This window comes from Cyprinus carpio, chromosome A19, assembly GCF_018340385.1.
Source record: "Cyprinus carpio isolate SPL01 chromosome A19, ASM1834038v1, whole genome shotgun sequence".
Taxonomy (NCBI): domain Eukaryota; kingdom Metazoa; phylum Chordata; class Actinopteri; order Cypriniformes; family Cyprinidae; genus Cyprinus; species Cyprinus carpio.
In genome coordinates, this window is record NC_056590.1 from 21325271 (window position 1) to 21342741 (window position 17471).

Below are 17471 nucleotides of genomic sequence, written 5' to 3' on the forward strand. Positions count from 1 at the left end.
TATATATAATGAATGATTATTTACTTGTTTAACTGAAGTGAAATGGTAAAAACCAAAAGTTAAATGCAGACACCATGTCTTGTTGTTTTAAAGACTGGGGACATAATGTGAGCTTAATTTAAACCCACATCTGCCGCTTGAGCACCATGTGCTTTATGCTAACCACTAGGCCACAGTACATATGGTCCTTTGTTACAGTATATACAATGGTAATAAATGATTACCATAAGGTAAGTATAGGGATGCACCAATATTAAAAATTCTGTCTGATAAGCAATTATTTTAATATTCTGACTGATAACTAATAAATGAATGATATTAAAACTCTATACTATTTTGTCTAAATAAATTACAAATAAAACAATAAAAATAAAAACAAAAATTAGTTATATTCAATGCTTCAAGTAAATTTAGGCAGCACAATATTATAATGTTCAATATGAAAAATGCATATTGTTTTTTATTTGCTGGAGATTCTATTTAACACTGTTAATAAACTATTAGTGTTTTTAAAGATTAACTTTAAGTGAACATGTGCAAATTAATATCAAAGATGGGTCAATATTATGGAAAATTACATTAAAGTGTTACAAATATTAGCTAATATTTGATATTTACTCTAATATCACCCTTCGTTTTAGTCCATTCATCTCATAATCAATGTGGTACCAATATATTGTCCATTCTTATTTGTATAACATGGTATTCTAGAATTTTTAAAGTTATTAAGACAATTTCATTAAGTTACTACAACTTTTTAATATTTAAAAACTCTATTCAAATCAGTTCAATTAAAAAAAAAAATCCATTAAAGCAAAAATTGTGTGATCAACATTATGTCAGCAGAAATCATCAAAATAATGTTTGCAATTTAAAAGGTGTGTGTGGGGTGGGGGGTGTCCTCTCAAGAACAATGCACGTTATCCAAAACCTCAGGAGCCAGCAGTGCCACGGCAACGCGCATGCTGACGCACACACCGACACATGCGTAAACAGGCAAAGATCTTGTGCCAGAAAGCAGCCAACAGTTCTCCATTGTCAAGAAATTCACCCATAACACCATTAACAGACTGCGGGCTCGCCTGGTTCCAATTTATGCAAAGAGAAGCTTGCAGCCAATTTAACCTTGCAGTTGACTCTTGGAGGAAGCTGCCCGCTAATAGCTCTCAGGCTGTGGTTAGCCTGTTCTGAAGCGAGGAAGCTTTTGTATTAGCCAGCGTACAGCTTCCATCTTTGCTGACAACATATGTCAGGCCAGTCTTAACTGTCATAAGTAATAGGCAGAAGTCAACTTCACACACGCGCACAAACAGAGCCTGTGTCTCGCTTTAATGTGTGCAAAGAAACTTTTCATGATGATTTATGAAATCATTAAAAGTCCTCGTAGTTATTTCCAGTAGAGCTGTGGATTCATGTCTTCTTCCTATTAGAGCTCAGCTTTGACTAGGCATCCTAACAACATCATTTTATCACAAGGGCTCTGTATGTGCACATTATATGAGTTATAGGCTAATATCCAAAAACTGAAGACACATTTTCTGTAGTAAGATTTTCCAGAGTCCAAATCCTCATTTTCTGTATTCTAGCATGAATTTGAGGTTGATGATTGATATTTTATACATTTTAAATGTAAGCGCACTAGGGCTATATGATCTACGTTCATTTTATAATTCAACATTTGTATCATTTGTGTGTTTTTATTCCTTCTAATTAATATCTGAAGAAATATGGAGTTAGCAACATGACAGAAATTTGAATTTTGTAATTGTAAATTTAGATATTTAGACATTTTATATATATATAATATATATATATATATATATATATATATATAATATATATATATATAAATTTTTTTTTTTTTTTTTTTTTTTTTTTTGCAATTTAAACTGCAGATATTCACATTATACAATTACAAAAAAAATAAATAAAAAAAGGCACCCCAACTAATTCACATATTGTGTGTTTGATATGATGATTTGGTATATGATTAGAGGTGTGTTTTGTGTCCAGGTGCCCACCGCTAGTGTCACAATAGAGGGAGCCCCCGCTCTGAACCGCGTCCGATGGGCCGCAGGGGGCAAAGAGGTCGCTGTGGGAGACTCAGAGGGACGTGTGTGGATATATGATGTTGGAGAGGTATGAATCTTTTGTCACTAATATGTATCATAATGTGCAACATTACTGTTATTATTCTTCTCTGAAGATGATTTTTTTAGCTGTACGGCAGCTTTATGAGCATCATCAACTCAGTACGGCCTGGATGCAGCATGAAAGTGGAAGTGAAATTGAATCTCTCAGAGTTTGACATAAAGGGTTTGCATGTTTACCGAGCTCCGCGTGGCTAGCTTGTTTTTGTTTGAAACTTTTATTTTAATTCCTTATTTTAAGGCAGTCTCCACATGACTTAACCACCGCCACAGAGCGGCAAACCACCAGGACTCCCATGTTCACCATGTTCTTTTCGGGCTCCGGGTTTCGCCTCTTGTGTGGGGCACTGCTAATCTTAGCGCAGTGTATTGTGGTAATTGGAGAGTACGTCGGTCGAGCATGTGGGCTCCTTGGGCTGATGATAATGGTGGGTCATCAATAAAATGAAGTGAAGGAAAGTTGAAGGGTTTAGGTGGAACGTGGCTTATTTACAAAAGACTTCGACATGAAGCACTCAACATGGCCTCTGTCAGCAGAGGCAGTCACCAACCTCCAGACGCGGCAAGAAGTACCACTTCTGACGACTGCCAAGGTCCCTTTGTGTTATATTTAGTAGACTGTGTTAAATATTTGCTTTGGAACACCACAGCATGTTTTCACCACGCTTGAGTCATATTGCATAAACTTCAAATGCCATTTTGGGTGGTTTACAGTTAAATAGATTTTATTCTTCAGCCGCAGGACACCCCCTGTATAAGAGTTTTTTTAAAGCCAGAAATATAATCTATGATGTACCAAATCAAAAGATTCTCTTTAAACTCTTGCTTTGAGGCTGTATAATTCTAGTTGACCATAGAAGAAGACAATTGATGCAAATATCTGCTCTACTGCCCCTTGTGGCAATGCAAAGAATGCAACACGTATTAGTCTTCCATTATGAATTCTGTTCAGACATTCGAGTGTTTGTGTTCATGTTCATGTTCTTGCCTGACACTATTACTGCAGTTCATACAAACCATGATTTTCTGTACACCTCTTCTATGATCAGCATGAATTTGATTTAAAATTCATTTAGTTATTTTTTTTAAGAAGCAAGGTTAAGCATCTCATTTAATCTTATAAAAAATGTTAAACATATTTTATTATTTTCTAGAAAATACATTTCAACTGCTTCACTTATTAATATTTAAATAAATAATGTCTTCAAAATGATGTGGTCCAACCAACCTGCAGAAAAACAGAGGACCCCATCAGACCATAATGTTAAGTTCAGTAAAATATCAGATATTTTTTATGACAAGGCTAGTTTTTTTTAGTTTGCAAAATGTTAGTTTGCAAATCCCTAAACATCTGAATTATGATATCTTGAAAAATATATTTAATATATTTGATTAAGATGTAAAGGTACAAAATTGTAATAATTTTACTCAATTATACCTCATGACATTTTTAGATTTATTAAATGTAAACATTTCTTTAAAAAATGGTATAAAACTTTTTCAAAAAAACATATGAAACATATATATATATATATATATATATATATATATATATATATATATATATATACACACACACACACACACATAAATGATGTATGTATAGTATACAGAATATAGTGATGAAATCCCATTGTTATAAGGTCATTTATTGATGAAGGCCTCTTTAGACCCCCTGCTGTACTCTAAAAGAGCTTGATTTGGTCTTGGGTTTGGAAGTGGCTGTCATCTCCTCCCACCTCTCTATTCCTGTTTAATTATACCCTGTAGATCTCTCTCTATCTTTCTCTCTCTCTCGCTCTTCCTCAGCCTGGGCGGCAGGCAGCCGTCCTTTCTCATCTAAATCTGACTCTGACAGCAGAAAGCGATCCCACATCGTCACCCAGCCGACCCATAGTCCCCATCTTCCCCTTCCTGAGAACTGACACGATAAATATTCAGCACTCAAAGGCCAAACAAGCAGCTTTATTGTTCTGTCTCTGAATCACAATGTGTGGTGATCTCTTTCCTCTCCCACACTGTGACAGCACATGTAATGTGTAGCTTTTGCTCTTGATGTGGCATTTTGGAGGGGTGGGGGGTGTTTTTGGCACTAGATTTCTAAAACGCTCATCTGTTGCAGCTGGCCGTGCCCCACAGTGAGGACTGGGCCCACTTTGGCCGCACGCTGATGGAGATCCGTGCCAACCACGGGGACGGTGAGGAGGAGGGGCCTGTGGAGCTGGCCACGTAAACACCGGACCCTGAGCCTGATGTAACACATCCAATTAGCATGTCCACTAGTACTGTGCTGTTTACTCCAATAAAAGGGACCGTTTATCCAAATAATAAAAAATTACTAGGGCTGAGTAAAAATGTTGCATGATTTCTTTCCCTCCAAACCAGCTGAGTGCAAATCCTACCCCACAGCGATTCCGTTGATCAACTCAATCATGCAGTCATCACCATTCGAGCAAAAGTTCAGAAATATCTTCAGTAGATCAAATCGATGCTATCAGGATGTGCTACCAAGGCTATACTGAGCTTAGGGTTTAGGTTGGGGGTCAAAGGTTAGTATTTGATTTAATGTTGTGCAGGCAGTCTGAACTGTGATTTATATGACCAATACAGTCTTTAGAATCAGCTGTGTGCTGGCGTTTTGTGCTTAACTGGTTTAGGAGGGGGAAAAATCATGAATACATATTGATTTTCTGATTATTTGCTGACAATTCTTGAAATCCCGAAATGAATGCTGTGTCTGAAATCACATAGCCTACTCTCTATATAGGTACGGCTACTTTAAGTAATTACTTAGAGGCTGTTTAAAAAGTATGTTGTGTGAAGTATGAATTTAATCAAGACATACTACAGTCGTTGTGATTGTCATGTGACCTGCTGGCCTCCATTGTGCACACTTCAGAATCGCACTGAAAGTAGGGAAATTTTTCTCCTACTGTTTTATGAATACTGTGAATTCAAGCATTTTACTTATTTCACATAGTGTTTTTTGTTATATAGTAAGGAAGTAGTTTATGTGATTTCGGATGCAGCCTCCAGTTTCATTGACAGCGTGACAATGTATTTGCGCTATCCGTCCATGTCGCTATACTAATTTACCTAAATGCACAGTTTGAGCCATGGTGAATTTTTTTTTAATTTATATATTTCTTCGTGCAGGCTAATGCACGAAGTTAGAAGGTCCTCTGTATCACGTGTTTTTTCATCGCTTTCCAGCAGCTGAGTCTTCAGTGCCACGCAAATCAAATCATATTGTAAATGTGAGTTTGTTGTCTAGATGACTGTGCAGCAAATTAATAAGGAACGTCTTTCTATTGAGTTGTCCTCACGAAATGCATGTAAAATAAACATACACGTGACCAATGTTGTCTGAATCACAAAAAGCTTGATGTTTTAATGATTCAGAAGTTAAGACAGTGCGACTGGTAAAGACCGATTACCGAGAAGAATGACTTGAATGAGCCTCTTCATTAATTATGTAATTTACAGAATTAGCAAATCTATCATATATCAGCTTAATAGACGTAACTGTTTTAATCACCCTGTCATTCCATAATGAACGTGATTAATGAACACATTCTTTTTACGGAAAAGAGCTGCTTATTTTGTCCTACACAATAAAGTCAAACAGGTTTGGAATGACATGAAAGGTCATTTTCATATTTAGGTGAACTCTCCCGTTAATGTTGTACTCATGGGTTTGTTACTAAGCATTTAAAATTAGGTTTCATTTCCGTGAGCTTTTTGATGTGCGAGAGTTCATTGTATTATTTCCTTTTCCATCTCATTACCTTGATGGCAATTAATGTTAAATCAGTTAATAACATCTTTGAAAATGTGCATTTCAAAAATGTGAATTAGAAATAGCCTGCTGCTAGAAAGGCATCTTCGATGTTGGTTTGTGGTTATTTTTTGTAAACTTGAATATTTTGTGTGTGTGTATATTTTTGTACTGAGCCCCTGCATGAAGCATTGACAAATTAAGTTATATATAAGTTGGTGACTGTGTCAACAATATTCACAGTGGCTTTCTCATCAGTGTTACAGCGATGCAAGCAGGTGTTGTGTATACTAAAAGATGTTTCACATGTTAGAAACATAAATGATGTTACTGAAAACCATAACTGTGTGGCTTAATGAAACAAGTGTTGGCAAATAAAATATGCTTCTAGCAACCATTTTTGTTTGATCTCCTTTAATAAATCTGTCCATCAGTGCATCTATTGCTCCCATACTTACAGTAAGACACGCTATATGTACAATCAACTCTACTGTACAGCTGTAACATAATTTTGTAAGGGGTTGAGAAATACAGTACCCGGACTGACAAGCATCATGTGTAAAACCTTACTGCATAGTCTCATTTCACACTGACCATAAATTGCCACTGCGTGTAGATTCCCAACACACAAATTTAACACTATACAAACATAAATATGAAATACTATAATACATTCAAATGTGCGAGTCCACATCAGTACTGAAATGAACTTCCAATGAGTGCTATGTGCTTAAATAGTTTTATGGTAAAAGGAGGAGAAGAGAAAATGTAAACAGTTGCACGTCTATAATTTAAACAATACAACATGGTCATTTCCGACTGGATATGCTTGTACTGTTTTAAAACCCTGCAATATGCATCAAGTGACATGCTCATAAAATAAATGAAACTAGTAGTATATCTAACTGACCATTTGAATTGACTGGTTTGTTCATATCCATTTAGCTGGTTTGCAACAGTTTGCTAAAGGTAATTTTTTTCTTCACGTAAATAAAAATATAATAAAACAACTGAAAGGATCAAATAAAATAAAAAAAAATTATTTAATTTATATTGTTAAATTAAATCAAAATCACACTACATTACCACTGAAGAATCCAGGGCTTTGTGGTAGATTTAAAAAATATTAAACATCATCCCATCTAATGTTATACTTTAAAGTTGTAATTTGCACTAACAATCACATAAAACATTATTTCCAAGTCATCTGCTGAAGGTTTTATGCTCTTAACAAGAAGGAAGAGATTCATATGTGTGTTTGTTCCAGTGCTGCTGAAGTGGATGCGTTCACTTCAAACATTTTGGGCGGCAGGCGCTCGGAATCGTGGTAGATGCAGTCCAAATTTACTCTCGATGCCAGCAAACGTGGCCACAGCCAACCTGAAGCCACCAATGTGGTCGGGATTGGGCGCCGGGAGGCTGATCCGAGACTTGGGAGTAGGCTCTGTGCCAGGTGGTTTTCTGTGGTGAGGAGAGAGGGAGAGAGAAGATGGATGAGGAGGAGGAGCAAAGGGAAACTTCACATTCTGCTGTGTCCTGTCAGAAAGAATAAACAGCCTGTCTGAATACTGAAAACAAGAATATTTTCCTCTCAAGTTATGGAACACAAAATAAATGGATAGACCAGAACCGGTTTCTTGCCTTCCTTTCCATTTAGGACACAAAACCTATTTTAGGATGTCCTCTTACCATTTTTGCCTGAATGAAATCATAATCATGTAGCTCAGATCTGTCTGAAGCACCAAAACCAGACGTCTAAATTTGAGTGTCCACATAAGCAATAAAATAAACATGTCAATGTCTATGTGCTTATGTATATTTATGACAAAGGAAAAAGCATGTAAATAGAGTCTCACAATGACCGCATACCAAACACATCTTTTCCTTCATTCTGTATATGCATGTGCTATTTTCTCAGTCTCTCTGTTTTACTACAGCTTTTGGAATACATAATTCTGTCGTGGCACTGAAATATTTTTTTGGAATAACTTATAGTAATAACTTTATATTTGACCGCTGTCCCAGGCAAATCATTTTCTACATACACTACCATACAGAAGTTTTGGGTCAGTAAGAAGAAATTAATACTTTCATTCAGCAAGGATGAATTAAATTAATCAAAAGTGAAAGTAAAGACATACTGTAAGATTTCATCAAATATGAATGGTTTCCACACATATAAAGCATCACAGCTGTTTCCAACATTGATAATAATAGGAAATGTTTCTTGAGGAGCAAATCATAATATTAGAATGATTATTAGAAGGATCATGTGACACTGAAGACTGGAGTGATGATGCAGAAAATTCAGCTTTGCCCCCACAATTAATAAATTACATTTTAAATAAGTTCAAATAGAAAATTTTTGTGATATTTCACAATATTTCAGTTTTTACTGTATTTTTGATCAAACAAATGCAGCCTTAGTAAGAATAAGACACTTATTTTAAAAATTCTACAGGTCTCTTCTCCATTATAATAAACATAATAGTTTCATTTTATTATTGTACAATTTCAATAATACTTTATTTAAAAAAATAAATAATATATATATTATAACAAAGAATAGATGTATTCTTTAACAAAAATATATTTATAAATTTATAATATTGACCATCAGTTAACAGTCATAACATGAAAGTAATTATCAGTATACACTGGAATTTCATTAATAATGTATTCTTGGTCATATCTACAGTCTCTTTTTCACATAAAAGTTTCACATCTGAGCTACATAATTGTATGATTTCATTTAAACTGATGTCATAAAATGTCCTAAAATACAGTCTGTTTCCTAAATGGAAAGGTTTTGAAAAAGGCAAAAAAACACTCTGTTCATTTATTTTGTCTCCACAACTTGAAAGGAAAAAATTCTTGTTTTCACAATTCAGTCAGGCTGTTTATCTCCAGTACACTTTTCGATATGACAGCACATAGTTATTAAAGAGCTAACTGTGCCACATGAATCAATATATAAACAGGTAGAAAAACAAATCCACACACAGGTTTGTATATATACCACGTTCTTTTATATGCCCCTGTGGTTTCTGGGTTTCAGGACAGCACAATATTCCACGGGAAAATAAGGTCATTCTGTCCAGAACTGGAACAGACTCCAGTCAAAGCAATTCTCCCCACCTCAAATCACTTGGACACATGGAGCCATGTGGCTATGGAAGAGCATTTCTAGAAATGTCACCTCCAGGCTTCAGTGAGTCAGCTGACCCTTTCTAAATCATAAAGAGAGGGTGTTTTTCGCTTCAGCAGGAGAGATAAAGATGGCACGGCAAACAGCTTTCAGTCCAGGCGTTCAAAGCTTTCTTGTGTAGTAATTAGGCCTTCCTGCTGCAGCTGTAACAAAGTGCCCATCGAAATGAGAGTCTTTGCTACAAAGCCAGCCCTCTCTAAACAGCTATTAATGAAATTTCAGGGCATCTGACATTTCAGTGCTTTTCACAATCACACTACGTGGCCCAGAGCTTTTTTTTTTTTTTTTTTTTACTAATGGAAGAATTCTAAAGAAAGTGTTACTAAACTATTTCAAAGTTTTAGGATGTGTGAGAGTCTTACTGTCCACCGAAGTCTATGTAGAACCACCTCTGCAGGAGCTCATAGGTCACTAGAGTCACTCCAAACTGAGGCGAGGAGCGAAACACACGTGCTGGGGGGGAAGGGGGGACAAAAACATTAAAAATCAGCATGCAGTCTATAATTTTTTTTTTTTAAAAAACTGACTTAGTAGAAGGATATAAAGGCATGCTACAACACACCATTAGTTGCCCAAAAACTGTGTTCACCCTATTGTTGATCCAAACCTGGATAGATAAATTCTAAGTAGCTCTTAAGAAGTGCATTTTTGTAAAATGAGGAAAATTTCTCAAATATTTTCTTAAAAACATCCATGAGACAACGACAGGTTTTGGTGTTATCACACTGTAAGCCTAGCTGATCAACGTTATGAAGAGCTTTTTAAGCTGCCTGCAGATTACCGTATTAATGCTACTAAGCACTAACAATATTTTTGTTTCTTAAAGAACCTTCTTTTCAGGAGTTTTGTATTTGGAAAGATTTTAAAGGGGTCATATGATGCGATTTCAATTTTCCTTTCTCTTTGGAGTGTTACAAGCTGTTGGTGCATAAAGAAGATCTGTAAAGTTGCAAAGACTAAATAACCAAACCCAAATATACATTCAAAAAAAAAGTTAAGAGTCAACCACGCCCTCCTAAAACGGCTCGTTCTAACACGCCCCCACGTCTATGTCACAATGTGGGAAGATTTGCATAACGCCGCCCAAATGTTCACGTAAAGAAAGAAGGCGTGACTTTTATTCTCTCTGTTGCCGCCGCTGCCATGTTGTGGAGTTGCTGTGTGTTTCGTTGTGAAAGCGAAACTACTTTGTTTGGCCTTCCAAAAGAGGACACAACTAGAAATCAGTGATAAAGATTTATTTACAACACTGTTCTGGAACAGTTCAACCCAAATATTCAGATGTGTGCAGCACATTTTAACTATAACTACGGACTGTTTCCTGTTAGAGTAGCCTACAATGCCGGTGTCTGTTTCTATAAAGTAGGGCAATTCCAACTTTGCAAGGACAGTCTGGTGCTTCTGACTCACAGACTGTAAGTACGTTTTCATATTTAAAGAATTTGCCAATTATGATTCAAATGTGAGTTTTATGCAGTGTAGAGTAGAGCTTGTTCTTTGACGTTTCTCCGATCACAAATGCAGACATGGGTTTAAGTTTACGCAGCACAGTATGGTAAGGGGCGTAAAATTTCTGTCACACGCTTGAGGCATTCGGCCAATCACAACGCGCTGGATAGCTGGCCAATCAGAGCAGATCTCGCTTTTCAGAATGATGAGCTTTGTAAAAATGGACGTGTATCAGAAAGGTGGGGCATAGAGGAGAAACAATAACATACAGTATGTGGAAAATAATGTGTTTTTTTAACCTTAAACCACGTAAAAACATTGCATTACACCAAATATACAAAATAATGTTATTTTTAGCAGCATCATATGACCCATTTAAGAAAAAAGATAAGAACCTTTTTAAATAATATTTTTTTAAATTTTACTTATTCTTTATTCTTAAGTTTGAAAACAGTTAAAAAGAATTGTATTATTGCGAATGTTTTGTGAACCCAGCTCCTGTGTGACTTTCACTCACAAAAGTGTTAGCTACTGTAAGTTGAGGCCATTGGTGGCAATGGTCCTATGATCTACATACAGTACAGCTTATGATGCTTTTGGGAAATGCAGCCTAAAAAGAGTCTGTCAAGCTCCAAAAATGAAAAAAAAAAAAAAAAAATCATTGTAAAAAAAGAAGCAAAAGATGTTCATACGATGTTTGCACTATATTTTCTTCTGAAGTCGTATGGTCATAGTTTTCTCTGAGGAACTGAATGAAATTTAAATGATTATTCACTGAAAATCTTCCCCTCTAGGGCAGGTCTCAAATTTGGAGTTCAATTCAAATGTGGTACGTCAAGAAGTTATTGATGTCAACAATGTCCCATCATTGACATCAAACCAACTGTGACACGTCCTGAAACACCATATTTGATTCAATGCTATTTTAGAACAACAACTTAATGTAGAAAGTTGAATTCTTATTTTTGGCTGAACTGACCCTTTAAAATATAAAGTCAACTGGAAAATCGCTGGTAGCAAAAAATATTAGCATGACTAGTTTCAGGTACGTCTGCGAGATATACCTTCAGCTCCTTTCCAGAAGGCACGAGGTCCCTCCTCCCGAAGAATCTTCCAGAAACAGTCAATGAGTCCATTGTACGTGGTCTGGCCTGCACGGGCAGCCACTTGTAACCGGGTCTTGATAACATCAGCAGGGGTCACCAGGGATGCGGCAGGCATGCCTAAAGAGAAGTCACACATGTCAATAAAGAGTCTAATTTATATTCATTAGAACACTGAAGTCATAACAAAGGATTCAGACCACAATTAAAACATTAAAGGGGTCCTATTATGCTCTTTTACAAAGTCTTGATTTTGTTTTAAAGGTATACTAGAACATGCTCTCATGCTTGGTGGATCAGAATCAGAAATCAGAAAGAGCTTTATTGCCAAGTATGCTTGCGCATACAAGGAATTTGCTTTTAGTGACATAAGCTTCCAGTACACAAAAGACAACAACACACAGTCAAAAAAAAAAAAAAAAAAAAAAAAAAAAAAAAAAAAAAAAAAAAAAAAAAAAAAAAAAAAAAAAAAAAAAAAACCCTTTGCAGATAAATAAGTGTATAAACAATTGTGCTATAAATGATAATGGAATTGGATTGAGTAAGATGCAGGGATGTACTAGGATGAAGGGGTAACAAATAAATATAAGGATATTGCACATTTTTATTGTATAAGTGGGGAACATTTAACTGTTCATGAGGTAGATTGCCTGGGGGAAGAAACTGTTCTTGTGCCTGACTGTCCTGGTATTTGCGGCTCTGAAGCGCCGGCCAGATGGCAAGAGTTCAAAGATGGGGTAACTTGGGTGTGAGGGATCCAGAGTGATTTTCTGAGCCCTTTTCCTCACTCTGGATGTATATAGTTCTTGAAGGGTGGGCAGGGGAGTACCAATAATCCTTTCAGCAGTCCGAACCGTTCTCTGTAGTCTTCTGATGTCTGATTTTTGTAGCTGAACCAAACCACACAGTTTGAGTGAAAGTGCACAGGACAGACTCAATGACGGCTGAGTAGAACTGTTTCAGCAGCTCCTGTGGCAGGTTAAACTTCCTCAGCTGGTGAAGGAAGTACAGCCTTTGTTGGGCCTTTTTAACAATGGAGTCAATGTGATTGTCCCCACTTCAGGTCCTGAGAGATGGTGGTTCCCAGGAATCTGAATGTCTCCACTGCAGCCACAGTGCTGTTCATGATGGTGAGTGGGGGGAGTGCAGGGGGGTTTCTTCTGAAGTCCACGATCACAACCACTTTTCTGTAAGCAGACTCCTCACCGTCCTGTTGTTAAGACTGCACCAGACAGCCAGCTGCTCAACCTCTTGTCTGTAAGCAGACTCGTCACCGTCCTGGATGAGACCGATGAGTGTGGTGTCGTCTGCAAACTTCAGGAGCTTGACAAAGGGGTCTTTTGAGGTGCAGTCGTTGGTGTACAGCGAGAAGAGCAGGGGGGAGAGAACACATCCCTGAGGGGCACCAGTGTTGGTGGAGCAGCTGTTGGACATGAATTTCCCCAGTCTCACTAGCTGTTTGCCTATCTGTCAGAAAGCTGGTGATCCACTGACAGATAGAACTAGGAACAGAGAGCTGGGTCAGTTTGGTCTGGAGGAATGTTGGGATGATGGTGTTGAAAGCCGAACTGAAGTCCACAAAACAGGATCCTCACATAAGTCCCTGTTTTGTCCAGATGTTGCAGGATGAAGTGCAATCCCATGTTGATTGCATCATCCACAGACCTGTTTGCTCAGTAAGCAAACTGCAGGGGTCCAGTAAGGGTCCAGTGATGTCCTTCAGATAAGCCAGAACCAGTTTTTAAACGACTTCATGACGACAGATGTTAGAGCCACAGGTCTGTAGTCGTTAAGTCCTGTAATCTTGGGTTTCTTTGGAATGGGGATGATGGTGGAGCGTTTGAAGCAGGAAGGCACTTCACACAACTCCAGAGATCTGTTGAAGATCTGTGAAAAGATGGGGGCCAGCTGGTCAGCACAGTTTTTCAAACAGGCTGGTGTAACGCCATCTGGGCCTGGTGCTTTTCTTCTTTTGTTCTTCCTGAAGACCTGGCGCACATCATCTTCACAGATTTGAAGAGCAGGAGGTGTGGAGAGGGGGATTGCAGGAGGTTTTAACGGTTGTGTAGAGAGATGGTCAGAATGGGTGTTGGGGGTTTCAAATCTACAATAAAACTCAAAATCTGCAAAAGTCTTGATTTTGTTTTAAAGGTATACTAGAACATGCTCTCATGCTTGGTGGTTCGAAAAATGCATTATTTTTCACATAATTTACATTATTACAATACCTTTCTCCCCAGCCTGGCACAAACGGCTCGATTAGTTTTGGGGTTGATGAAGGCCTGCCTTCCAAAAAACAAAATGTCATGTGATTGGTTAGCTGTCCCATTGCGTTGTGATTGGTGAACAGCTTAGACGGTGTTTCAGTCCTGCCCCGCCCCTTGCCAAAGCAGCAAGTTCCATCTGCTCTTGTATAGTTAAGGATGTTGTCAACATTGCCATATCAATTTGAGCCGGTTTCAGACCCTGATAATATTGAACAAAAGGATCGCGCAGAACCTTATGCATGGATATTGCAAGACATATTAGAGTGGTAACTAGGGTTGGGACAATGGACGATGGCATCGTCCATCGCCGATGGCTGATGGACATCACGATGTTGAGCCAGCATCGTGAACCCCACCCCCATACCCCCCGCAATCCACCGCATGCCAGTACCATTTTCGGAAAGAAAATTACGTGTATACGGAACCCGGAACCCTAAAGGGAATAAATACGAGAAGAGAGGAAAATATATATTTCAATACTATCTCTCTCAGTTATATCACTGGGTATTTATACTGTAGGCCTATATAAACTGCAGTCATTGGGGAGCCGCTATTATGCCTGACATTGAAACTGCTTTTGAGTGCAAAATCACTTTTTAGTTTCACTTTCATTTTCACTTTCGATCACACATACTCTGTTTATATGGAGCAGCAGTACTTACCACACATTTTACAAGATTAGATGTTTTGTCAGTGGTTCTCAGAATCTACTAATCATTTGCCATCGCCCTCAGTCATCTCTCCTACTACCTCTGTTTATGTGGCAAGTGAAATTTTATGTTCTATATTCGGTTTTCCATACCTTTCTGAATACGGATTCACGCTTTGGGCACCCCCCCCCATCCCCTGAAAAAGAACTGCATTTACTATGTACAGATAAGTGCAACGGCAATATGTATTATTTAAAAAAATAATAAATTCAAAAGGTACTGTAAATATGCATTTCTGTCAATTTTAATATTTATTTGCACTCAACCACAACCTCGCCCTCCCCACCCCCCAACCATTCGAATTTCCATAGGTAAGAATTATTCTAATTGGCCGCTTTTTGACATAACAAAACGCGGAAAACAATGCTGTAGTCCAAACGAGCCGTTTGTTGTAGTTCTTGAAAAGGGATTTTTTTTTAAACGAAATATCTCCCTTTGGAGTGGACTTTGAGATTTGTTACTTTGTAGATCTTTTTTATGCCCAAACATACACACAACACACTGACTAAAATTCAAAAAGTGAAAAAGCATAATATGACCCCTTTAACGTTTGTAAACATTGTGACTCCATTTATGATTAATGCACAGTGTGCCATGAATTAGTTCAGTCAAATAAATACCAAAAGCCTGTTTTATCAAATATTATAAATATCTCAAGCGTTTATCAAACGGTATGCATCCTTTTTTATTTAAAGGTCCAGACAATGCTTAATAATGAGGCTGGCATAAGCCCTGTCCCACGCTGTCCGGCACAAAGGCCACTGTGGCACCAATTCAGCTCTTAATAGCCTAAATCAGCGATAGCATTTAGCCTGAGCAGTCACACCGCCAGCACGCCGACTCCACCGCATGCTCAAGAGATTTATTTAAACATCCAAATAAAATACTTCATCTGACTAATTACAAGCCTTTCTCTCTGTTGACCTGCTCCGATGGACAAAACCTTCATTATTAAACACAGAGAACATAAAATATCTTTAGAAAAACACTTTTTTACATTTTTAGTCCTGTCTGTATCTGTGTTATTATCATTAGCAAAATCTAAAATTAAACATTTTCATAGAAAGAAATATAATGTTGTTAAACGATTTTAAATTACACCTGTTGGTACATTAACTTTAGCAGGCTAAAATACTAAAATTAAAAACTAGAAAACTGATATATATGAAATTCAAGATTACAGATATAGAATAAAAACTACATTAAAAATGTAATACATACATCCATTTCCTCAAGAAGAGGCATGAGTAAGGGAAAAAGCCAATTGTATGTTGGTCAATGCCCAGAAGTCTGCCTGCCTACCAATAATGGCACACAAACTGAGCGTGTAATTAAATTTCCTGAACTGACTGTAAATCACTAATTGCCTTGAAGCTTGAATTGCTGATAAATGGTAAACTGAGTGATACATGCCATAAGAACATACCTAACCATAAAAACTTGCTTTAAACCATCTGACAGATATAAAACATTGGGGAAGACAGGAATGCTAAGCTCTCTCTGACCATGTATGGCTTTTCAATCTCATATCACTCTCAAGTCAAGAAGCAGTAAATCTGAAAAGGCAAAAAGGATTAGAAATAAATATTAATTCTCTTTGACTTACATTCCAAACCATACTGGCTTGGCTTAAGAAATCGTCTTTTTAAACAATGTTTTCTTAAAGATTAACCACAAGAGTAAAATATTAAAAACAACATCAGATCTGGATCGTATTTTATATGTGACGAGGAAAGAGAGACTTGTAAAAATATTGCAAGTCAGATCTTGGATGTGTTGGCCTGGTCATGCTAGTATCGTAGGATCTGTATATTGCTCCTGCAGTATGGCTACTTTGGGACTTTGAGATATTTTTTTTTCTCTTTTAACACTCTCAGAGCTCAAAGCACAAACTTCCAGCCTCTATGTATTAAACAGTGGAAAATATCCGACCCTTGGCAGCCGCGCTGCACTTCAAAACACAGCCTAAATCACTGAGCACTCTAATTACGGCCAACCGCAATGGAGCCAGCGGTGGCAGGCGGCTACCGGAGAGTGCGTGGTGGCTTACCCGCCAGCACCCCTGCCAGCAAAAGCCTGCCAGGTCCCACTCGCCCGTCTTCATCAGTCAGGGCCGCCTTGGTGTGTGCGTAGCAGGGGAAGTAGATGGCCGAGAAGGGGATGTCTCTCAGGAAACAGGCTTTTGCACCCTGGGGGCCAAGAAGATGGACACGTCGTTGTGTCAAAATCGAAGACATTAATTTTCATGAGGTGTATTAAAGAGACCTTTTTTTCATTCGAGGACCGATGTTGTGTAGTACTGTGAGGTTCTGAGATATTCTGGGAGTTCAGTTTATGGTGTGTTAATGTCAGCCCTGTGGAATGAGTCTGTTTTGTGCTGTTTCTGACTTGTCACTTCAAATAAACATTCACCATGGCGTTTTTTTCTTGCAAGAACAGTCGCGGAGACTATTCCTGCGTCGGTCACCGTAAACAAAGCCGTACCTTCAATGGGATTCGGTTTCCTCGTTTTTAGCGCGCTGGTGAGCAGCCAGGAGTGGAGAAACAGAGAGATTTTCCTCTCAGCAGAACACTTTAAAGCCCAGCTGAAGTGCGCTTTAGACAGGCTTCATTAGACTCGCAAGGTTAATCTGCAGCGTGTACACAGGTAGCAGAGATAGCCGAGGTATCTCTTTCCTGAAGCGATCTTTGTGCTCTCCTGCTGGCCAGGGCAGACTGCCTGCTGCGAAACCAGATAAAAATCACCCCTGCGTCCAAAAGACCAGGCCTGGCTCATCTGCTTTGGCAGAGCCTGAAGTGCCGGAGG

The 17471-nt window shown here is 37.9% G+C and overlaps 2 protein-coding genes across 10 annotated transcripts in view; one reads left to right on the plus strand and one right to left on the minus strand.

The window, feature by feature from the left end:
- Nucleotides 1-6325, plus strand: part of LOC109062620 (cytoplasmic dynein 1 intermediate chain 1) — a 59531-nt gene extending 53206 nt beyond the window's left edge. For all 3 annotated transcript variants that reach the window (XM_042776982.1, XM_042776984.1, XM_042776981.1), the window contains 2 exons: nt 2014-2139; nt 4273-6325. In XM_042776982.1, the coding sequence (XP_042632916.1) occupies nt 2014-2139; nt 4273-4383 (237 nt within the window). In that variant the 3' untranslated portion in view covers nt 4384-6325. The remainder of the gene's footprint in view (nt 1-2013; nt 2140-4272) is intronic.
- An 18-nt stretch (nt 6326-6343) lies between these two features.
- The window catches only part of LOC109110975 (calcium-binding mitochondrial carrier protein Aralar2), a 41231-nt gene continuing 30103 nt past the window's right edge, over nt 6344-17471 (minus strand). For 5 of the 7 annotated variants that reach the window (XM_042776974.1, XM_042776977.1, XM_042776979.1 and 2 more), the window contains 4 exons: nt 16716-16854; nt 11650-11808; nt 9499-9589; nt 6344-7389 (listed from right to left, as the gene is read on the minus strand). In XM_042776974.1, the coding sequence (XP_042632908.1) occupies nt 7221-7389; nt 9499-9589; nt 11650-11808; nt 16716-16854 (558 nt within the window). In that variant the 3' untranslated portion in view covers nt 6344-7220. Of the gene's footprint in view, nt 7390-9498; nt 9590-11649; nt 11809-16715; nt 16855-17471 lie in introns of those variants that run through there. The other 2 variants (XM_042776976.1, XM_042776980.1) reach the window with 2 other exon arrangements.